We start from the raw sequence: 24,993 nt of genomic DNA on the forward strand, positions 1-24,993 counted from the left end.
CAACCGTAACAGAGACCTGGCTCTGGGACACGCTCTGGCCAGAGCTTCTGAAAGGACATGTAAGTAGTTCCTGACATGCGTCCATATTCACCTGAACATGAGCTGTCCAGGGTGCTATGCAGGCAGCTAAAATGGCAAACCATGTCAGGGTGAATTTCCTTTGATTGGGTTTGGATGTGCAGAGTATTTCCAGCTTTTACCACAGACGGGTGTTGTTCTTGGCAAGTCGCCCCCAGCCCTAAGTGCTGCAGACAGGCCTCCCGTGGGCTAGGTCACATGCAGCAGTTCCTGACCATCTAGGAAACAGAAGAAGGTTCTTAGGCATCTCAGTGGTCTCTTGGGGAGGCTCAGCAGCTTCTGTCCACTCAGGGCACAGATGAGGAAACTCACTATTTGCCACTCAGCCTCAACTTCTGGAGTCTTCTGCTGTGTTCCCCCTTTGTGGAGAGTGCCAAATCACATCTTCCCAGCAGAGGGCGCAGGAAGAACATGCAGGAGCAGAATGCAGGGCAGCCTAGCACCTAGTGTTCCTTCCGGTAAGTCACTCCTGAGGACCCTCCCTCAGACCTAAGGGACCAGATTCTATCTCAGTCACTCATCGGAGTTAATAGTTTTCCCATGTGGCTTCTCCTTCTGGCACAAACCTGCAGTGGGGGCAGCACCTGCCAGAGGTCTGTGCCTCTCAAGACAAATGGCCTCACTCTTATCTCACCCCATTTCTGAGCAAGAAATGCTCCTATAGTTAGAGCAGAGTTAATGCCCCAGCTAACATATCCTGCTTACCAGGAAGTGCAAGTGGGAAGAAGACAAGTAACAGGTAACTAATCAGGGCTTGCAGGGCCAGCAGGGCCTGGGCAGAGGGCCTCCCACTGCCGTGCATGGTACACAAACATCAGCTAGTTTTAGAGGCTCCTAATACATGCGATATCTGACACACCCATGCACCAGAATCATCTCACTGGAAAATCTAGTTTTGTCATATTATCAGAGCATATGTATATGAAAGTTACTAAGATTAGCCCCCAAATAGAAAATAAACATAGAAGAACAAATACTTTATTTTAGCTGTATTTAGATTTTTATAACACAGACCTTGCTTGGAAAATTCTATTTTCTAAATGTTCTTCACTTTTTTCCTACCTCATGGTAATTTCCTCCCTGCCCTCACCTGGGTCCTGAGTCACAGAGCGTAAACATGAGCATTCCTGTAGTGCCCCAAGAATCTTCTGGACACCTGAAGAGAAACAGTATGTACATCTCCTGCTAAGAAGATGCTAACTATCAACAGACTTATCTGTGAGGCATGCTGGAGCACATGGACCCAAGAAGCCACTGTTAAGATAAAATGGGTCGTTGAAACCTATGTATTTTTATTAACAATGTCACCCCAATAAATTCAATAATAAATAAATAAATAAATAAAATGGGCCCTCAAAGAAATCCTACCAACCAGACAGTGGTCAGCCAAGAACATCCGCCCCTAGGCACACTCTGCAGGAATGCAGCTATTCAGGCAGCACATTCTCTCAGGAGGTGGAAGCTCTAACACTGTCTCCTTCACTCTCTGCAAGCAAGGCTCTGGGGACTCACAGGACTGGTCCAGAGGTCTGACGCCAACCTTTATACCCCCAGCATCCAGGCAGCCAATAACCAACAGATACAGCACACCCTCCACAACTACAACTGGTATGGACACCAAAAACAGGAGAGGATATCAGGCCTGGTCGGATCTCCGGACCTAAAGCCCGAGTCACAGAATCCCTGTGAGCACCCCTTTCTTCTGGCCGAACCCCCATGTCCACACATACCCACATGCTGCCTTTCCTCTACTGCTCTGTGGAGTATTGGCCCTTCCCCTAGCACGCCCATCCCTGCCCATTCCCAATGTACTTGCTCAGTGACAGAAGCCATGGGCTTGGTCCAGTCTTTGTGAAGGACCCCATGGAGCCAAACCACCTTCCTCATATCCCAGCTGGCAAAACCAAACCATTTCATTGGCTTTTTACTAACCAAAGTCTCTGCCCAGCTACTATGAACCCACTCACTTGAGGAGTACCTGCATAGGACAGTGTGGGTGAGGGAATTGTGACCTTGTGAATAAAAGCTTTGACACAAAGTTTTTTCAGGCTGCTCCCTCTGCTATTTCTCCCAATTTTCTTACATGTTTATCTTGTTTCAGTACCTGATACATATCCCCAACATGCAGGAAGCCCCCACCCATGCTTCATCCTTGGCAAGGCTTTGGCTCCTTGTCCTATGGCTGCATTGTGGGAAAGCCAAGGCCCCCCTCACAGCTCTGAGTGCTCAGTGTCCTTTATACCCCTGGCCTGCCACTGGTTTGCAAGTCTGCAGAGCAGTCAATCATCAGAAGGCTGGGAAGGCCCCTGGACACCAGGATCAAGAGGAAGAGAGTATGGGTCAGCATGACAGAGGCTGCGTTATTGCCAGGACACAGCACAGGTCTCAGTGAGCAGTTTAAGATGGTACCAACTTTAAAGTTTACACACTCAGTATTATTAACCTCTTACACACACACACTTGAAGGCACAGAGGCATGTGCATGCATACACAACACACACACAATGTACACACTTACGTGCAGGCACATGCTTATACACATACACTCCCGTGCATGTGTGCACACACTCACACATGCACACACATATACATGCACACACTCACATACAGACACACATACACACAAGATCACACCCAGGGCCAACCTGCACTCACAAAAAGACTGCACTGGGTCCTGCTTTCAGTGGTCCCTTTGGCTTTTATTTTCAAATAACTGAATTTAATTTATGTGTTTTTGTACCCCTGAGGGAAAAACATGTTAATCCTCCAAGGAAAAACTTTCAGGGGATTAACAAGAGCCTGGAATGCCTGAAAGCCTCAAAGCCTCATGACTGAACACATAATGAGAGGACCCCTGGGCATGGTGGGGGCCGGGGGAGCATTTCTGCCTTGTACACTTATATGAATTCTCTGTATGTTCATCTTTCCTATCATCTCCAAGTAGCCCTGAACATCAGGTAAAGAGGAGAAGGAGCTATGAGGCCTTGCTCCGGGCCATCCCCTAGGTCACCAGCAGGACTCCTCAAATGGGTTTGGAACCACCTTCTAGGTGGGGCCCAGTGTCAGCAGACCCTGGAATATGGAGGTCAAGGACACTTTCTGTGGAAGAGAAGAGTCTGGCAGGTATGACGTGGGAAGGGTCCAGGTGAGGATGACCTGGAGGCAGTCAGAAGGGAGCAAGGGGACAGAAGATAGCAGGAGGGGCAGAGGCTGCACCGGGCTCCTGGTACCTGTGTCTGAGTCCTTCTGCTCTCCATTGGCCCCCACCGTGAAGGGCAGCTTCCGTTTGGTTGCTCTCTCTCTCACCTCCTTCCCTCCATCACTGCGGTCCAGCTTTGGAGTCTTGGTTAGAGAAACTTTATCTTTATCCTAGAAAAGAAAGTAACACTTTCAGACAACATTCCCAAATCAAAGTCTCAAAACCCTTACATCCACTATGGTTTCATTTATGTGCCAGTTAAAGCATCTGCAGCTGAGCCCTGTCCATGATCCCACATGGCCCCTGAATGCAGAGGAGTCTTGAGAAATTGTGGCTAACAAATATTCTCATGAGTGTGAAAAAAGCAGAGTATTCTGAGATACAGTTGCCCCCAAACTCGTTTTCCCAAAATTGAGGTACAAGAGCCTTAAAAAGATTTAAAGATTTGTGGACAAGTGGAATATTGATTTCTACCATCAATTCTTCCTATGGAATAAAGGGGCCCAGACACCCTTCCTGCCTAGGTTTCTGACCAGGCCAGGAGTGTGTCCATCCCTCTAGAGGCTACACTCCCCTCTTCCCATGAACGGGCTGGGTTTTCCTCCTCCTTTGTCTGACATCTGCATAGTCCGACATGGCCTCGAATGACCCCCAGTACTCATCCTGTCTCTGGCATCAACACAGGCCTGTGACACTACCTTCAGAACAGATCTTGCAGACCAAGGCATCAGTCCCAAAGCAGAGCCCACAGCTGCATATCTGAGTGCAGATGGCCCACCCCAAAGCCAGAGCTTGCTGGAGAGCAGGTAGGACATGTCCTTATCATCCCCTTCCTGGCTCTAGTCTCAGGGTTGGTCTGTCCTGCAGGGTAAGGACTCTTAAGCCCAAATTCCAGCCCCACCCTGACCTGCTTGCGGACTTTGGGCAAGTCTAGCACTGTGTCTGCCTCAGTGTCATCACCTGTGGAATGGAAAGCAGTGCCCAGCTGAAGATGATAAATGGAGATCTTAGTGTACACCGGGCATATAAAGTCAGCTGCTCACCGTGCAGTGCTATACCACATGAGGTGAGGTCAACATGTGGAAATAAGGGAGACAAGAGGAGAACAGCCCAATCCCAAAATGCAGTGTGTGTGTGTGTGTGTTGACAAAGCAAGAACTGTGTGGAGACAGGAGTCCCTGCTTTGCCAGCTACAGCAGCTGGTTACCCTGGATCCAATCCCTCAGTGGACAGCACCATCCTAGATAGGGATGCTCCCAGGAGGAGCTACCTCCCAGCACTGAACACCACTGAATTCCCTCCTCCTGTGGACGAAATGGTCCTCCAGTTTGATCAGACAGCCACAGCATTCATTAACCTTAGTAGTTAATGAGAGACAACCCCAAGAGACCAGGAAGATCTCTGCAAGAACATGCTGCCAGCTCCAAGGGCATCTGGAGTACAAAGAGGGGCCAACAGGCACTACTGGAGTGAGTAAGGACACTTGGAAGGTGGAGCTGCACAGATGCTAGACATGCCATCTCACCCCACAGTGCACCTGGGATGTCAGGACACAGACACACCTGTTACTACCTGCACCCACCACCACAGAACTGGGAGAAAAATGGAACCCATTAGCAAAAACGCCATATTCACACCACCACCCCAAGAAAATTCCTGGCCCAGTTATTGAATCTGATCTATGGATATATTAGAAAGATCATACAAATAATAAAACTTATTTGGGAATGCAAGAAATTAAAAAATCAATGTAATTCACCACATGAAGAAAATCATGTCATCTATCATCTCAACAGCTGCAGAAAAGGCCGGTGATAAAATTCCATTCTAATCTTGACATGAAGTCTCAGCATATGGGGGTAGGGACAGTCCTCTACCTGACAAAAGGGACCCAGGACACTTCTGCTAAAGTGCAAAAGTCTGGCTGTTGCCCTGAGAAGGGGGGTGGGAGGCATCTCAGCAAGGCTGCCTGTAATCACCTCATCTATTGAAAAGCAAAACATTTTTTAAATGGCCAAAAGATATGAGTATGCACTTTGCAAAAGAAAATATCCATAAAGCCAATTAACATTTGGAAAGCTGTTTTGCATTAGGAAAATGCAAATTAAAACCACAAGGAAATCTAAATACTTCTACTAGAGTGGCTAAAATAACAAAGACTAATAGTATTGTCCTGGCCAGTTTGGTCAGTTGGTTGGAGTGTCGCCCCATACCAAAAAAAGGCTGTAGTCTGACTCCCAGTCAGAGCACTGCCTAGGTTGTGGGTTTGATCCCCGGTCAAGGCACATATAGGAGACAACTGATTGATGTTTCACTCTCTTAAATTGATAAACATATCCTCCAGTGAGGACTTAAAAAAAAAAAAAAAAAAAGACTAACAGTATCAAATGTTGACAAGGATGTGGCAGATAAACTAGAATTTGAGGTGGTATTGAAGGGACTGAAATGACAAAACCACTTTGAAGTTAATGAAACAAGAGCATCTGCTCACATGTTCACAGCAGTTTTGTTCATAATGATAAAAAAGAAAGAAGGAAAGAAAGAAAGAAAAGAAAGGAAAGGAAGAAAGGAAAGGGAGGGAAGAAAGGGAAGGAAGGAAGGAAGGGAAAGGACAGAGGGAAGGAAAGGAGGGAGGGAAGGGAGGGAGGGAAGGAGGAAAAGGGGAGGGAAGGAGGAAAGGAAGGGGAGGGAGGGAGAAAGAAAAAAAAAGAAAGAAAAAGAAAGAGAGAGAAAGAAAACAATTGCCTAGTAAAAGGTAAATGGACTTCTAGCCAAGGTGGAGGCGTGGGTAGGCATGCTGCGTCTCTCTCCACAACTAGGTAGGAATACAACTACCTCAAAACAAAAGATAACCAGAAATCCCAGAAAATAAAACTACACGGAAGCCCAACACATGAAGTTATAAACCAGCGGTGCTAATCTGGTCAGGTAGCAGGGGCGAAATTGGAATCGGGACCGAAAGGTCGGGCTGTGCTGTCTGCAGTAGCAGTGGGGATAGGGGCGGGACTGCGAGAAATGTCAGGGGAGCAATCCCGGCTGCAGTTGAGACCCAGCAGTTCGCAATTCCAACGCTGAGGAAGGCAGACTCCCACCCCCACTCCCCCACCCCCCGTTGCCTTGGTCTGTGAGGCCCAGAGGGCGTGGGGAAGGAGGCTCCAGGTCTCGGTCTCTCAGCTGAGAGTAATGGCAGGAATCCATCTTAAACCCCTGCCCCCACACAAAGCACCACAGAGCAGTGAAAAAGGTCGTTGGTCACCCAGTGCACGGGGCTCCACCCCCTACAGCCCACCGAGGAAGCAAAGGTAAATAGAAAACTGTCAGGATGAAATAGACCATGATTGAAATCCCGGTGACGCAGCTCACCAGGCAGCAGATGAGGGACCTAATGGATGAGCAAATAGGAAATCTTTCTGAGGCTCAGTTCAGAGCTATAGTCATAAGGTGGCTTACAGAATTAACAAAAGATTTGGAACAAGACGGGGAAGGAATGAAAGCTAGTCATACTGAAATGAACGAAAACACATATGAGACAAGTGGTGAGGAAATGAAAATCAGAGATCAAATCAACAAATCGGAACATAGGGAAGGAACAGCCAACCAGCGCATAAAGAGGAAACAAAAAAATGAGGAAAATGAGAAGCTCAGAAACCTCTGGGACAGCTATAAGAGAGTGAACATCTGAATTACAAGGTTGCCAGAAGGTGAAGAAGAACTAGAAATTGAAAAATTATGTGAAAAAATAATGAAGCAGAACTTCCCGAACTTGGGGAAGGAAATAGACTTACAGGTCCAGAAAAACTGGACCGAGGGAGAACCACTCCAAGACACATTATAATCAAATTGTCAAAAATTAAAAGATAAAGAGAATCTTAAAAGCAGCAAGAGAGAAGAAAAGAATTATGTACGAAGGGGTCCCAATTAGACTATCAGCTGATTTCTCAAAGGAGACTCTGCAGGCAGGAAGGGACTGGCAAGGAATATTCAAAGCAATGAAAATCAAAAACCTACAGCCACGAATACTCTATCCAGTGAAGCTGTCATTCAGGATAGAAGGGCAGAGAAAGTGCTTCCAGGACAAAGTAAAACTGAAGGAGTTCATTAGACCCAAACCACTATTATATGAGATGTTAAAGGGACTGGTTTAGAAGAAGGAGGATCAAAATTATGAACATTAAAATGAAAACTGCATCACAACAACCAACAACAGAAGCGAGGGAATTGAAACAAAGGCAAACTAAGTAGGCAACGAGAGTGGAAAAAGAATTATAGGTATGGGGAACATTATGGGGGAAGGTCAGCAGGGAGGGGGGAGGGGGAAGGGACGGAGATGGTACAGGAATCAAGAAGCATAGTAGGAGGGAGTGGAGTAGACAGGAAGAGGTTGAGAAGAACTATATGCACAAACAACTAAAAGGGAGGGACAACTGGAGGGAGGGGGATTACTGGGTGGAGGGGAGCAGAGGGAAAAGAAATTGGGACAACTGTAACAGCATAATCAATTAAACATATTAAAAAAAAAAAAACAAAAAAAGAACTGGAGACAACCAGAAGTTCTAGAAATTCAAGCTGCATGAAGTCACACAAACAAAGATACAAAGAAGAAATACTCATCCAGACAGGTAGGAGGGGCGAAGCTGGGGCAGAGAGGATGAAGTGTGGAAAAGGTGGCAGCAGCAAGGCAGTGGCTGCGGCTGGCAGAAAGCGCAGTTACACATTATAAAAGTCAGTAGAGACACCTGGGGAGCAATCCCAGATCCAGACCAGACTGCGAAGATCACAGTTCCAGGGCTGGGGAAAACAAAGCCACATTGCTCCTGACTGGAAACCGGTAGGGGCTGAGGTGACAGAAGAAACTGTTGGTCTCTCAGCAGAGTCCATTTATTTAGAGGTCCCCACAGTCCTAGAACGTCTGCAAACCCACCCATTCTGAGAATCATCACCGGGCAATAGCTAGAGGGACACCAGTCATATACGGGAAGTGGGGGAAGTGACTGTAAAAGGGGTGAGTGCTGAGGAAGTGGCACTGTTCCCTCTCTGACTTCTCCCCCACACGTAGTGCCACAATGTGGTGAAATGGGTTGTCCTGCACTGACGAATCCCTAAGGCTCTGCCCCCTACAACATAATAGGTATGACAGCTCTACCTAAGACACAGGCAAACACAGGAGCCTGTCAAGTTGAGGAGACAGAGAAGTATGGCCCAAAAGAGGGAATGGATCAAGGTTCCAGTGGGAGAACTAGGTGACGAGAAGATAACCAACCTAATCAATGCAGAGTTCAAACACTGGTGATAACAATGCTCACATACTTGACAGATATGCTTGAGTACAGCAAACACAAAGGGAAGAAAAGAAGGCTAAGCTAAGTGAAACAAAGAAAAATCTACACAAAACCAATGGTGAAGGGAAGGAAGCCAGGGTTCAAATCAATGATTTGGAACATAAGAAAGAAAGAAAGAGTCAACCAGCATAGAATGAGGAAACAAGAATTGAAAAAAAAAGAAGAGCTTAGGAACCTCTCGGACAAATTTAAACATGTCAACATTGAATCATAGGGGTGCCAGAAGGAGAAAAGGAAGAGCAAGAAATTGAAAACTTATGTGAAAAAATAATGAAGGAAAACTTCCCTAATTTCGGGAAGGAAAGACATACAAGTCCAGGATGTGCAGAGAATCCCTAAAAGCAAGACTCAAAGAGGACTACACCAAGACATATTGTAATTGAAATGACAAAGGTTCAAGACAACAGAGGACCTGAACAAACACTTCTCCAAGAAGGATATACAGAGTATCCATAGGCATATGAAAGAATGCTCAACATCACTCGCCATCAGAGAGATGAAAATAAAAACCACAATGAGATGCCACTTTACATCAGTCAGAATGGCTGGAGAAAAGGGAACCCTACTGCCCTGTTGGTGGGAATGCAGACTGGTGCAGCCACTATGGAAAACAGTAAGGAATTTCCTCAAAAAACTAAAAATGGAACTGTGTTTTGAACCAGTGATTCCACTGCTAGGATTATACCCGAAGAATCTTGAAAACCAATTCAGAAGAACTTATGCACCACTATGTTCATAGCAGCACTGTTTACAACAGCCAAGTGCTGGAAACAGCCTAAGTGCCCATCTGTAGATGAGTGGATTAAAAAACTGTGGTACATTTACACAATGGAGTACTATGCAGCAGAAAGAAAGAAGGAACTCCTGCCATTTGTGACATCATGGAAGAACTAGAGAGAATTATGCTTAGCGAAATAAGCCAGGCAATGAAAGAAAAATAGCATATGATATCACCTGATACAGGAGACTAATGAACAACACAAACAAGTGAACAAAACTGAACAAAAAACAGAGTAACAGTTATCAGGGGGAGGGGGAGAGAGGGGGTAAGTAAGGGAAGGGTTTAGCAAAAGAACTAGTATAAATAACCCATGGACATGGACAATGGGGTGGGGATTGACTGTGGGAGAAGAGGTAGGCTGGGGGGGGGGGTGGAATGGGGGAAAAAGTGGGACAACTGTAATAGAAAAACAATAAAAATAAAATTAAAAAAAATAAAAGGTCCAAGATAAAGAGAGAATCTTAAAAGCAGCAAGAGAAAAGCAGAGAGTTACCTACAAAGGGGTTCCTATAAAACTATCAGCTGATTTCTCAAAAGACACTTTTCAGGCAAGAAGGGACTGGCAAGAAGTATTCAAATTCAATGTGATGAAAAGCAAGGACGTACAACCAGGATTACTCTATCCAGCAAAGCTATCACTTAGAATGGAAGGAAAGAGAAAGTGCTTCCCAGACAAGGTGAAGTTAAAAGAGTTCATCATCACCAATCCTCTATTATATGAAATGTTAAAGGGACTTATTTAAGAAAAAGAAGATCAGACCTCTGGCCAAGATGGAGGCATAAACAGACACACTGCGTCTCCCTCCACAATCGAGAAGGAATACAACTACTTCAAAACTAGAAACAACCAGAAGTTCCAGCAAAAAAGATATAAAGAAGAAATACTCACCCAGACAGATGCAACAGAGCTATGAGTTGAAGATGAATGAAGGTTGTCATAATGAATGTTTTCCAAAAAACTTACCACAGAGGATGACTAAACCCCTAGGAGTACAACTGCATGTAACAAGCATTATAGGTAGCTGCAGATGAATGAACATTCAAGTTCTTAGCTGTGGTACTTAAAAATACTTTATTGCCTTAGGTATGGCATTTGGCATTTTAGAGGGAAGGAGAATTGGTCAAGAAGACATGAATTGAAGCAAGGGATGAAAATAAATATTTTATTTAACATTGATCACCTTAACAATAAATAACGTAGAAAATACGTTTGAAGACTTTTATTTACTGGGTAATAAAATCTTTTCTTTAAAACATCAGAAAAAAAAAAAAGAGGATAAAAAATATGAACATTAAAATGACTACAATTATCAACAAAAGAACCTATAAAAATAACCTAAGCAAACCACCAGAATAGGAACAGAATCATAGGTATGGGGATCATTTGGAGGGATATCAGCTGGGAGGGGGAAAGGGGAGAGAGAGGAATGGTGAAGGGATTAAGAAGCATAATTGGAAGGAACAAAATAGACAGGGGGAAGTTAAGAATAATATAGGAAAGGGTGAAGCCAAGGAACTTACATGCATGACCCACTGACATGAACTAAGGGGGGTGGGATTGCTGGAGGGAAGAGGGGTACTGGGCGGACAGGAGCAAAGGGAAATGAAATTGGGACAACTGTGACAGCATAATCAATAAAATATACGTTAAAAAATAAAATAAAAATAATGGGCAAATGCATACATTAATTCTAGTGTAGTAATAAATGAAATAATGCATTCTACAACAATCAAAGTACTGGTACATGCAACAACATGGATGAGTCTTCTGTGACACCTCTAAGGAACAATGTTGATGCATCAATAATCATATCATGACACTTCTGGGCCACAAAAATAAAATTCCCTCTGGAATCAGATTTGGCTTGATTTCTTTTTTACCTTTTTATTCCCCTGAGGGATAACAAAGTATGAATCTTAAGATGATTGACTGTATACCTGAAAAATCCAAAGGAATATACAATTAAAGATTCAAATAGTATGTAAATTAAAGATGTTAGATATAGGAAGTAATTGATTTTTATTCACTATAAACAATTAGGAAATGACATTAAAATCACTTATACAAAATATCAAAAGACATCAAATACACAGGAATAAATCTAACCAAAGATGTTCAAGACCTCTATATCTGAGAGAACATTATTGAGAGATAATATAAGACAAAAACGGAGGGATATGTTCATGGTAGGAAAACTCAACATTGTTAATATGGCAATTCTCCCAAACTGATCTTTACATTCAAGGCAATCCAGTCAAAATCCCAGCAGGCTTTTTGTGGAAATCAACCAGCTTATTCCAAATCTATATCTATATATTTATCTATACATGGAAAAGCAAACAGTCAAAAATAGTAAAAACAATTCTGAAAAACAGTAAAGTTCAGCAAATTAAACTACCAGAGATGAAGACCATAAAATTGCAGTCATCACAACAGGTGGTCCTGGACCAAGTATCAAAGGTTCAGAACAAAGACTACAAGCTGGAACCCCACCTGGCTGGTGACAAAGGCCCTGCTACAACAGAGTGGGGTGGGGGTCTTTTCAGTATGTAACAATGACCATGTAAAATCCAAAAGGAAGAAAATAAACCTTGACCCCCTATGTTATACTACAAAACAAAAATTAATTTTAGACAACCCACAGATTGAAAGCTTTTAGAAGATGATACAGGATGGCATCTTCATGACCAATAAACAACATAAAAATACAAATAAAACCTTGGGATACCACTACACACCCATCATCATGACTAAAATTAAACTGACCCCAAGTGTTAGCAAGAACGTGGGTCAACCTGAACTCTCACAGCTTTCAGGACTACAGAGCTGATATAGTAAACTTTGACAAATAATTATTTTTTAAAGATTTTATTTATTTATTGTTAGAGAGAGGGGAAAGGAAGGAGAAAAAGAGGGAGAGAAACATCAGTGGGTGGTTGCCTCTCGCACACCTCCAACTGGGGACCTGACTTGCATGTGCCATGATTGGGAATCGAACTGGCAACCCTTTGGTTCACAGGCTGGCACTCAATCCACTGAGCTACACCAGCCAGGGCTTGACAAATTATTAAACCATATCTACCACTGTGGAAAAAACTAAATGTACATATATGTTAATGTCATTACTGTTATATTCCAAACTACAAAAACTCCAGATGGTCACAGAAGAATGAATAAACAAGTTGCTTAACATTCATACAATGGAATAGTATAAAGCAAGAGGAAGTGAACTGCTGCTAAGAAAAAGCCTGTAAATCAGATGTAATGGTGAACTACTGCTCTTCTCATTAAATCTCAACAGTAAAAACTTGTCTACAGTGATAGATGTCAGAAGAGAATTCACTTTGGTCAGGAGTGCTACTTCAGACTGCACAGGAAGGCTCTCAGGAGACTGGCAATGCTGGACTATTTTTATCTGGATGGAGATTATTCCCAGTTTTAAAAATGGAATAGATAATATTATGTGCATTTATATATTTTTAAAATATTTTACTTATTTTTAGAGATAGGGGAAGGGAGTGAAAAGAGGGAGAGAAATACAGTACTCCCTCTATATCGTGGTTCACTTATCGTGGCTTCACTCTATAGTGGGATTTTAAAAAATACTAATTTATCGCAGATTTTTCGCTATATCGTGGGATTTGGGGGTATTATATACGTATATTGTTAAAGTTACATAGGTTTAAGAGTGCAGAATAAATGTTAGGTTCCTACTTCGCGGGGGGTGGGTGGGTCTAGAATGTAATACCCGCGATAAGTGAGGGCAATACTGTATTACAACATTTTTTCATTTCCTAAATGCTAATAGAATATTCTTAAAGCATCAAATTCAACCTTATCAGCCACTGCTATGTCAGACTTTGATATGCCATAAAAACTGTCTGGGTGGTAACTGCTGGCATGGACAACCAGATGGTGACCCAGTTGGCCACTGTCATCTCACGTATCCTCACAATATACTTGAGGAGGGGGTTCCACACACATCATGTACAAAGAAAGGAAGTCCAGCTTGCAGTCCCCACCACACTGCTTTCTACACAAAGGGGACAGAAAGCTATAGTACTGTTTGGAAGACAGTCATGGTCCACTTGACACATTCACCTTTAACTATGGTTAACTACTTCATCTATAAATAACCAACAGCAAAAGAATCCAATAAGAACAAAAATTATATTAGCCACTAAAAACAGCGTAAGTATGTCAATCAAATATTTCCAACTCCATTTGTTGAAAAGACTATCCTTTTCCCAACTGAGATGCCTCAGCATCTTTGTTGAAAGGCATTGACCATACATATGTGGGGTCTGTTCCACTCACTGATATGCCTGAACTAGGCCAATACTACACTATCTTAATACTGTAAATCTGCAGCAGCGATTATTGACCAGTGTGCGATAAGAATTTTTAAAGCATGAAATATCTCACCTCTTTTCCTTTAGATTGTCAAATAAAAAAAATGACAACAGCCAACTCAATTGCTGTCCAGTGGGAATGAATCAAAATTATACCTACTTTTTCTCAGATAGCAAAAAATATATATATAAATATTTTTTTAGTGTGCTGCAGAATTTTAGTTATTAGTTTATGTGTGCCATGAGATGAAAAAGGTTGAAATCGCTGCTCTATAGTAAGGACTGAAATCAGTTCGTTTATGTCCTCCAACACTTTTCTTCTTTTTCAAACTCATTTTTATTATTCTAGGTCCTTTGAATTTCCATATTAACTTTGGAATCAGCTTATCAATTTCTGCTAAAAAACTACAAGAATTTTTAGTGGCATTATGTTGAATCTATAGATCAATTTGGGGGGAGTTGGTATCTAAATAATATTTAGAGTTTTCTGAAAAATGAATATGGTGTAACTCTCCATTTGCCAGGCCTGCCTAATTTCTCTCAGCAATGTTTGTAGCTTTCAGGATACAGGTCTTACACATTTCATCAAATTTATCCTTTAGCAGCCATATTTTTGACACTGCCATAAATATATTTAAAAATTTTCATAATATTTAGAAATATGCTTTGCATACTGGCTCTGTATTATGCAGCCTTGCTACACTCACTTCTTTTTCTTAGAGCTTTTGTATAGATTTCTTTTTTAAAAAGTGCATTTTATTGATTATGCTGTTATAGTTGCGCAATTTTTTATCCCATTGCTCCCCTCTACCCAGTACCCCCCTTCCCTCCAGCAATCCCACCCCTCTTAGTTCATGTCCATGGGTTGTGCATGTAAATTCTTTGGCTTCTCCATTTCCTATACTATTCTTAACATCCTGCTGTTTTTTTCCTACCAATTATGCTTCTTAGTCCCTGCACCATTTCCCCATTTCTCCCCCGCCCCCTCCCAGCTGATAACCCTCCAAATGATCCCCATACCTATGATTCTGTTTCTATTCTGGTTCTTTGCTTAGTTTGTTTTTGTTTTTATTTTTTAAATTCACTTGTTGATAGTTGTGGGTTTGTTGTCTTTTAATGTTCATAGTTTTGATCTTTTCTTTTTCTTAAATAAGTCCCTCTAACATTTCATACATATGGCTTGGTGATGATGAACTCCTTTAGCTTTACTTTGTCTGGGAAGTACTTTATCTTCCATTTCATTCTAAAAGATAGCTTTGCCGGATAGAGTAATCTTGGATGTAGGTCCTTGCTTTTCATTACTCTGAATACTTCTTGCCAGTCCCTTCTTACCTGCAAAGTTTCTTTTGAGAAATCAGAGGACAGTCTTATAGAAACCTCTTGGTAGGTAACTCTCTTCTGCTTTTAAGATTCTCTCTTTAACTTTCACCTTTGACATTTCAATTATGATGTGTGTTGGTGTGGTCTTCTTTGGGTCTAGCTTGTTAGGAACTCTCTGAGCTTCCTGGACTTGTATGTCTATTTCCTTTGCCAAAACAGGGAAGTTTTCCTTCATTATTTTTTTCACATAAGTTTTCAATTTCTTGCTCTTCCTCTTCTTCTGGCACCCCTATGATTCATGTTGGCACATTTAAATTGTCCCAGAGGTTCCTAAGCCTCTCTGTGTTTTTTCCAATTCTTGTTTCTTCATTTTGTACTGGCTGACTGTTTTTTTCTTATGTTCCAAATTGCTGATTTGAACCCTGGCTTCTTTCCCTTCACCATTGGTTTCGTTTGGATTTTCCTTCATTTCACTTGGCATAGCCTTCTTTTCTTCCCTTCTGCATTTGCCATTCTCAAGCATGTCTGTCAAGTGTGTGCGGGCACTGTTATCACCAGTGTTTTGAACTCTGTGTCTGTTAGGTTGGCTATCTCTTCGTCGCTTAGTTCTCCCACTAGAACCTTGATCTGTTCCCTCTTTTGGGTCATACTTCTGTCTCCTCAACTTGACAGGCTACTGTGTTTGCCTCTGTGTCTTAGTTAGAGCTGTCACACCTGTTATGTTGTAAAAGGCAGAGCCTTAGGTATTTGTCAGTGCAGGGCATCCCTTTTCACCTCATTGTGGTGCTGTACATGGGGAAGGTGTCTGAGAGTAAATAATACTGCTTGCTCAGCACTTGCCTCTTTTCCAGGCATTTCACCCGTTTCCCATATAGGCTGGCACTCCTCTAGCTGTTTTCCTGGGGATGGTTCTCAGAGTGGGTGGGTTTGCGTATGTTCTAAGACTGTGTGGACTCTCTAAACAAACAGACTCTGCTGAGAGACTGGCAGTTTCTTCCACCGCCCCAACTCCCACTGGTTTTCAAGAGTCAGGAGCAATGTGGCTTTGTTTTCCCCAGCACTGAAACTGTGAGCTGTGCAGTCTGGTATGGGGCTGGGATCACTCCCCAGGTGTCCCTACTGACTTTTATAATGTGAGACTGCTCTTGCCTCCTCCACCACAGCCACTGCCTTACTACTGCCACTGCCACCACACCGTGTTCTCTCTGCCCTGGCTCCACTCCTCCTACTGTCTGGGTAAGTATTACTTCTTTTTATCTTTGTTTGCTGGATTTCCATGCAGTGTGATTTTCTGGTAGTTCTGGTTGTTTTTAGTTTCGAAGTAGATGTAATCCTTCTTTTGGTTGTGGCATAGAGGCGAAGCATGTCTACCTACATCTCCATCATGCCCAGAAGTCTTGTGTAAATTTGTTAGGATTTTCTCTGTAGATGATCATGTCCTCTGTGAAGAAAAAAAACTTTACCCCTTCCTTTCCAATCTGTGTGTCTCCTACTTCTCAAAGGCCTGACCTGCCTTCAATTGTGAAATCTGAGTTGAGCATCTGAGGATGTCAGCATTTGCACTAGTTTTGTGAGAACACAAGGCTCCTCCCAAGAGCTTACTATTATGGGAGGGGATCACAAGACAAGTAAATGTAGGTATGTCAGAGAGGAGCACATGCTACATACAGAGAAGGATCACATAGTTTAAGGAGCAGAGTGGATGCAGGGCAGGCTGGTGCTGCTCAATTTGAATCAGCAGTTGGGGAATCCATTGTGGCTAAGTGAACAGAAACTTGTGACTTTCCAGCTCTAGGACAGTCTGGAAGCCAAAAGGGACCCAAGCTTGGTATGTCTCATTTCATGTGTGGTTCTTCTCTATTTACTTCTCTGCCCCACAAAACAGACAGAGACACACACAAATCCCAACAGCCAAGACTCTCCATGCAATAGAGACTGCAGGAGTGCATCTGTGACAATTACCTGACTTCGCTGCCACCAGAACTTATCTGAAGTCTAAAAGAGCCAATACTCTCAGGGGCCTGGAATCCAAGAAAACCCTACCCACCATCATCATTTTTTTGATTCCATTATCAGGACATAAACTCTTACTCTTTCTTCAGTGGATTTCTTTTTGATTTGTAAGAACAGGTACTCCCAGGGATCCCCAGTGTCAGGAGGAGCATGGGGTCAGACCAACAGCTCTGCAGACTTTGTTTACTGTGGCGTTGTATAGAGCAAGAGTAAAGCAGACTTAAAAAAAAAAAAATTATGTTATTGTTTTTCAGTTACAGTTGTCCTAATTCAGACTTTTAAATGAACGCTTTTGACAATCCAATATGAAATCACTGTCAGCCATGACAGTTATATCAAGTATGTCAAAACTGAGGTAATGGGGGATATTAGGAATGTGCTTTGGAGTGGCCCAGAATACCCCAAACCACAATCTGGATACTTGGATAAGGACTCCATCTCTGGCTGCATGGCTCAGTTGGCTGGAGCATAGTTCCTTAAACTGAAAGGCTTCTGGTTCGAGTCCTGGTCAGGGCACATGTCTAGGTTGTGGGTATTATCTCCAGTTGGGGCGTGTATGGGAGGCAACCAACTGATGTTCCTCTCTCCCTTCCTCTCTCTCTAAAATCAATCAATACATTTCAAAAAATTAAAAAGAACTCAGAGCTCTGACTATTCAATGCTCAAGCTTGACTAGCCCACATGTCACACTCGGAGCCTTGTTAAGACTTCCACTCCACCATACATGTGCTTCCATTATAGCCACCTGGCTTGAGACGGACTCCTGCCTCTGCATCTGCGGTGTCTGCCAGTGACCAGGACTTCATGCCAAAATCTTGCTCTGCTTGCTCTGTCGTGTAAGGCCCTCCACTGGTGTGTAAGCTGCATGTGACTCTAGGGGAGGTCTCCCCTAGTAAATCTGGTACTATGGAGAAACACAACTGTGTGTGGGTGACTCCTTTTGGGGATGTTCCTTTGCTCATGACAGGCCTTGCCCAAGAATTGCCATAAAAGCCATAGTACAAAGGAGCCATAAGCCAAGGCCACTTCAACCATGCCCCATCCACAACACTGACGAGGCCACTTTTGAAGATGAGACCCACCCTTCAGGAAGAGATGGGCCTGCTGGCCTTTGAGAAGAATGAGTATAACATCTACTGACCAGACTTCAGGGTTTCCTCTAAGAACAGTGTGAAGGAAACACTGGATGTTACAGCTTGTGACATGCATGGTGCATGTACAGTGCTTGGACCCAAGCACTTGCCATGTCCTAGAAAGACTTGTTAAAACAGGGCAGGCATCTACCCTCAGCCTTTCTGATTCCTTGTGCATTCCTAAGAGGTTCCCAGGTGACACTGATGGTGCTGGTTTAAGAATACAGTTTGAGAACCACTTGTCTAGCACAGAAGAAAATGAACTTTATTACCATGTAAACTTGGAGTAACCCTGAGCTACTGTGTAGTCTCCTTGGAGTGGTGTGTGATGAGCACAGGGAGAAGGGTTGGTGTGAGAAGGCCCGGCCTGGGGGTCAGGTGTCACAGCAGCCCTTGGCTTTTCTGCACAGAATACCCTCAACAACAAAGGTGTTAACTGGTTCCTTCTCAGGCTCCCTCCTGTTTGGAAGTCTCAGGATTCTGGGGTCTGCTGTGAGTGGAATCCTGAAGAAGCCCCAAGGAAGAGCCTGTCTGCAATGCAGCTGCCCACACTCCCCAAAGAGTCCATGTAGGAATACCTCATGCCAAAAGAACACCAGGAAATGACCAAATGTGGCATGAGGACTCTTGCCAAGAGCTGTGGGCCCTTTCTCCACTGTTCACAAATGTGTAACTTATATCACGATTCTTTTGCAAGAATCTAAAAATATTTTGCTCTTGGTAACATGGATCTGTAGCTGAAGAAAAGTTTATGAGAGAAAATAGAGCAGAACAAATTCAGCCACACGTCAACAGCAGAACTGGTGCCTCTGAGCTCTCCCATCCCAAGATCCTTGCATCATAAGGTGAAAGGCACTTTCCAGTTACAACTGCCACCAGGTGCATCTTCCCAGGCATTCTATTATTCATTGCCATTTAAGCTGAGAAATCTCCTGTAGCACTGAGGTCTTAGCTCCATTAGGTGGCATCTTTAGTGTTAGAATTTGTCTGTCTCCATGGAGAAAATGTCTGGCTTCTTCTTGGGTCATTTAAAAAGAAGCACAAAGCTACCTTACTGAGAAAAATAAAAAATTCACACACGTCCTGAGGCAAGTGTGTATACGCTGCTCAAACCAGCCATACCAGAGACAGTTCAGTCCACTTGAGTCTCTGTTCTCCTCAAGTAAAAGAAACACAGTGTAAACCAGCCCAGAACAAGCCCTGTGTTAAGTGAACAGGATGCCTGCCAGCAGGCCCTGCATTAGGTGCCCACAGGGCCCATGCACTGGCATCTCCAAGGCGGTCGCTGACTCTGGGTGCCTTCTCCAATTTGGCCTTGAGTAAAAAGTCCTTCTGGGCAGGCCCAGGACAATTCCACTTTGTGTAGATCTGGTCCAGTGGGGATAGCAGTCTGGAGCTCTGAAGGACCCAGCATAGAGGCAGAGAAATCAGGAGGGAGGCGGCTACACAGACCTTTGGCACAAGAGCGAGGGACAGGTGGGTCTCTCCCTCATCCTGTGACCCCAGCTACGGAATCCTCTTGCAAGGAAAATCCATACAGAAACCTGGGAACTGTGACACTATCAAGGGTGGCCTGGCCATTTGTGTGAAAGCATCCCAACAGTCGGGATTCTTCACCACCAGAGTGGGAGCTGCCACGTTTCCCAGGGCACGCTGCCCCACTGGCTGCATCTCCTCATGGGCGTAGCAGCACTCCTCCATCCGAAGCATGAACCCAGACTGTCTATAGGCCTCACAGATGCATGCACCTCCCCATGTGTGCTCAGACCAAGCTCAAGTCTCAGCCTATCTGCAGCTCCATGCTGCAGCTCCCACCTATTCCTGCACACAGCAAGAGGCACTGAGGGACAGAGCAAACGGGATAAAATGCATGGGCACAGCTGCCGAGACATTAGGGTCTCAGAGGCCTGCCTGGTCATTCTGATGAGCACCTAAGTGTGTCTGTGTTCACAAACTAATTCATGTTAAACCTTGCTAATCTTCGTATGTGGAAAACATGCTAACCTCACACCCCACCAAACCCAGGGTGTCATCAGAGATGCTGGCACGAACTAACACAGCAGCAGGAAGCACTGTCAGAGAGTGGGCAAGAAGCAGTTCCAGAACTTCTGTTCATTCCCAAGTGTTAGGACAGAGGGGGGCTGGTGGGAAAGCAGGAAGAAGCAGCTTGAAGGACTAGTAATGGGGCTCTAACAGGTAACCCATGAGCACTGAGGCCTGGGGCTGAGACTCAGACTGGTTAGTACGTATGGCCTACCACATGTACATCTAAAGAGACAGGGAAAGAAGACAAGAAACATCAGGATTCAAGAATGGTAATGATAGGGTGGTCACCCCATGAGCAGGCCAGCACTGTTATCCCACCTTGACTACAACTGCCCAAGATGCTCTTGTTCATACTGTGAAGATTAGGAAACCAAATCTCAGGGCAGGCAACTGACTTGCTCAGTCATAAAGGGACACATCCCGAAGTGTGAGCTTGATATTTTCTGATTCCAAGTCCATGCTCACTGGGTAGCCTCACACTGCAAGACGGAAAGCAAACACCCAAAAGTCAAGTTCACTCTATACTTCAGAATATGAAGTGTACTCTGTTCAGAGCCCAGTGTCACCCCACACTGCAGGTCAGGAAGTGTACTCCTCAGAGCCTACTGTCACCCTACACGGAAAGACAGGAAGTGTGTGTCCCAGACCCCAGTATCATCCCACACTGTAGGACAAAAAGTGCATACCCCAGAGCCCAGTGTTATCAGCACATTAGTAAGATAAAAGGATTTCAGAATTACATTCTATTTTCCTATTCATATTGAGAACAAGCCAAATTGGAATTTAAACTATCCAGCAGTGGACTCAGTCAGGATAACTCAAATATGGTTAAATGTCAGACTCGGTCATACTGAAACCATGAGAGGAATCCTGTGGTCCCCGAGGGACAGAAGCGTGAGGCCAAACTGAGGTTATCTCAAACATAAACCTATTACTTAAATATTAACTTTGGTCCCCAAATAATAAACACATCCTTGAAACAAAGCAAGACCTCTTTGGCAAGATCACTACTCTCCACACCCATCTGTCTGACTGTGCCTTCTCCACTGCAAGCTGCCGAGGGAGGCCCAACAAAGACAGGATCAAGAAAACACATGACTGCTGCGGGAAAGGTGACATTCTCAGCCCTTATACCTGTTTAGACACAGTGAATATGCTGAGGATAGGTAAGTGGGAGGAGGAGAGCAGTGCAAGAATGAGAGGCAGTGAGGATGAGAAATGAGGAGGGTAAAGAGGAGAGGAGAGTAAGGATAAGAGGAAGACAAGGAGAAGCACAGAAAGAACATGAAGTGAGGAGGAAAAAAAGAAGAGAAGAAAAAGAAAAGAGAAAAAAAAAGAAGAGAAGTGCTGGGCCAAGTGGTACCTTTTTCCCTGTTTGTTTCTCCACCATGTCGTTGCTGAGAGAAAATTCTTCTTGCTGTGGTGTTTTAGAACACCCACTCTTGGGCATCGTTCTTCTCCCCTTACTTGATCTTCATTTATACGGCCATCGCTTCGTCATCAACCGTCTGCTTCAAAAGAGAGGAAGCGGGTTAAAATGTGTTGAACTCAAGACAAAACTGAGGCAATCTCAAACTTGTGACAGAACGAACCAAATGAACATAGTGCCCAGATCTTCTGACCAATACCCAGGAAGAGACCACTTACCCAGCTGGTCAATACCAGCAGGAACAATGTCTATACTACATTATGGAGAACACAGTGGGGGCAAGGAAGCACTTCTCAGCTATAGAAAGGATCAACCTGCAAAGGTGATGGCCATGCTTCTGGGCGCTGGTGGCCAATACCTGAACCTCTGATTGCATGCTAGGTTCCAGCAGCTCTGGCCCTGCTCTTTAGGTTTGGGCACCATACATGCTCTTTGTCCCCCACCCCACCCCACCATTTCCTCCCACATGGGCATGGTCACAGATCTCGTCCACCATCCTCTGGGTCATGGCCTCAACACCAGTCACCAAATAGAAAAGCAGCTCAATTCCCACACTGGCCCCCAGACAGAAGGTCAGATGAGAATCATTATTCTTTTCAGAAAGCACCAAGAACACCCAATTCACCAACTTCTCCCAAGTAAAATGTTCAGAAGGCAGTAATGTGACGCCCCTGAAGGACTTTTCAGAGAACATCCAGGCAACTTTAATGCCAGACAACTCTTAGCTACTGAGCCAGACAGTGCACAGGAGCCTGAAGCCCCAGCCCCAGCATTTCCCAGGAAATCCCGGCATACATGCTGTATTCATGATGTTTTTATTTCTGATGTGTTGACACCTTAAAAAGTTTGCTACCTGGGAGAGTGCTCTTCCCAGGACTAGCCCTTTCTTAAAAAAGCAGAGGGTTCCTGAAATGGGCATGCCTTTCATACACAAAACTACCAATCAACCCTTATCCCACACACAAGCAAATTATTTCCCCTAACATAAATCATCCCAGCCACCAGGCAATACAGAACACCCTATAACCCAGTTTGTAGAATTACTCAAATTAGCCAGTCCTAAACTGCTCACCCTGCTGTGCCGTGCCTTGCCTTCCTACAGGAACCCCAACAAAAATTTAACCAAGCCTTTCCTCTCGCTCCTGACCACCTTGGTGCTTCCCCTGGTGGTTCTGTAGGGCAAACAGTAACCTCTCTCTGGGACCTATGTGAAGAATCAACCTGCTTTCACATCTCTGCCTGTGGCCACGCTGACCTGACCTGACATACCTGAATGGACGTTCCTACAATACAGGCCACCTCTCTCTCCACTTCCCAGTCCTTCTATGTTTGTCCCATACATGACATCCAGAGTTTTAGCTGCACATAACAGGAGGAACAGAGAAAAATACATCTTCCTAAAAGCCACTAGCTTCCTTTTTGTGTGTTATTTTCATTGTCAGAGTTAGAAAACACTATACAAACCAAATCACATGCACTGTTTCATCTCCTTTTCCCAGTCACATGCCTTTGTGCTTATCCATTTTGGATGAGTAATTTTTATAATTAACTCACCTGGAATTAAACAGCCTATTATGTATGAAGTGTAGCTTTTGAAACACATGTTCAAAAGCATTCTGTAAATGGCAGTTCCCTACTCTTCCTGCTCCCTATGTGCTGAAGATCGATCTGCCCTTCACCATGTCTTCTAGAGATCCTGTTTAATTTTCTCATATTAACTGATGAAATTTCACAAAGTATCCTCTTGGTGCTTAACTGACCTAAGAATAGATCTAAATTTATTTTGGTGAGAGGAACACAGCTGACCAATTTTATTCACTTCTTTCCCAAGCACACAATGCAGGTCAACAGGGTATTTCCATCCACATGCTCTCATGGCTAAAGCCAGAAATGACATTTTCCATCTCAACTTGAAACTATGAATTCTGAGTTCTCACCCTGACTGGTGTGGCTCAGTGGGCTGTGCGTTGTCCCACAAACCGAAAGGTTGCCGGTTTGAGTCCTGGTCAGGGCACATACCTGGGTTGCATGCCAGGTCCCCAGCTGGGGGCATGTAGGAGGCAGCTCATCAGTGTTTCTCTCCCTCTCTTTCTCCCTCCCTTCCCCTCTTTCTAAAAATAAATATATAAAATCTTAACGTCTCTAATTTTCCCCTACAGAACTGGAACATCTCAGCCTAGAGGAATGGCATCTTAGAACCTGACTCAGGAATGGCTATTAAAACTTAGTACTGCCTAGAAACTCATCAGCAATGTTTAGGTACAAATTTAAAGATTATCCAGAAGTTACATTAAAAAAAAAAAATTCTGATTGCCTGCTGTCATGATGGAAAAACTGAGCAAAGTAATCATGGGATATTCAACCCTCCAGATCCTGGATGTGAACACATGAAATCTGTGGAATATGTTCAGAAAAACATCTGGAACAGCTGCAGTGCAGACCCCATAGTTCCTGGACTCTGATCTCATTGCTCACGTCACACCATCTTGACCAGGAGAGCACATGGACAACCACATCATTCTTCAAACAACTGATTTCATTCAGTGTCCCTGAATTCACTCTGCTGTGGTCTCCCAAATGAAAATGGAATTTTGAGGCCCCTGAACTGACCTGTGAAGACCTGCCTCCTCCCACTCCTACCTCCTTGTCCTGGGAAAGGCAGCACAAGGGCTACCAGACAGCATGAAGAGAATATGATGTTTCCAGAACAACACCCCCAAGCTCCAAAGCGTAATTATCTTTAAAACAACCACAGAGGCTGCAGGGCCAGGGGAAGGGTGATTATGAGTTCTGAGCTTGCTCATTCAGGATTTCTTCCATTTTCGAAGTGCCCTCAGAAACCAGAGGGGGAGGTGTTTCACAAGCTGGCATTATAAATAGTTTGACTTCTGAGATAACACCCAGCTACACTGGGAAAGAATTCTGCTCACCATGGCCCAGGACCCATGACGGAGATGACATTTCAAAGTACAGGTTGAGTCCACAAACTGGTGGCCCTGAAAGGTGTACTGCTTATTTCTGAGTACTGTATTACCATGAAGTGGTCCACCAATGCAGGCTGTCATTGTTAGTGTTAAAATTAAAACACTGAAACCTTAGGATGCAAGTCTTTGGGTCCAATTCCTCTGACCTAGACTTTGACACATGATCCTCTGCCACAGGCATCTGTCCCTTGCTACCAGGAGACACTCGCCAGTATTTTCATTTTGTGAACAACCAACCAGCTAATTCTGTGTGATCTAACACAGAGTGAGGGCAGGTCCAAAGCTCATCAGGACAGCCTGAGGGTTATTACATGCTGG

At 44.0% G+C, this 24,993-nt stretch overlaps 1 protein-coding gene across 3 annotated transcripts in view; it reads right to left on the reverse strand.

Moving 5' to 3' along the window:
* The window catches only part of ANKRD11 (ankyrin repeat domain 11), a 245,423-nt gene that overhangs the window by 31,608 nt on the left and 188,822 nt on the right, over nucleotides 1-24,993 (reverse strand). The window contains exons 3-4 of one of the 3 annotated variants that reach the window (XM_090260379.1): nucleotides 21,626-21,770; nucleotides 3,309-3,447 (exon numbers count right to left, since the gene is read on the reverse strand). In XM_090260379.1, the coding sequence (XP_090116505.1) occupies nucleotides 3,309-3,447; nucleotides 21,626-21,712 (226 nt within the window). In that variant the 5' untranslated portion in view covers nucleotides 21,713-21,770. Of the gene's footprint in view, nucleotides 1-3,308; nucleotides 3,448-21,625; nucleotides 21,774-24,993 lie in introns of those variants that run through there. The other 2 variants (XM_090260378.1, XM_090260381.1) reach the window with 2 other exon arrangements.

This window comes from Furipterus horrens, unplaced genomic scaffold (genome assembly GCF_987537825.1).
Source record: "Furipterus horrens unplaced genomic scaffold, mFurHor1.1.pri manual_scaffold_13, whole genome shotgun sequence".
In the NCBI taxonomy this organism is placed as follows: Eukaryota; Metazoa; Chordata; class Mammalia; order Chiroptera; family Furipteridae; genus Furipterus; species Furipterus horrens.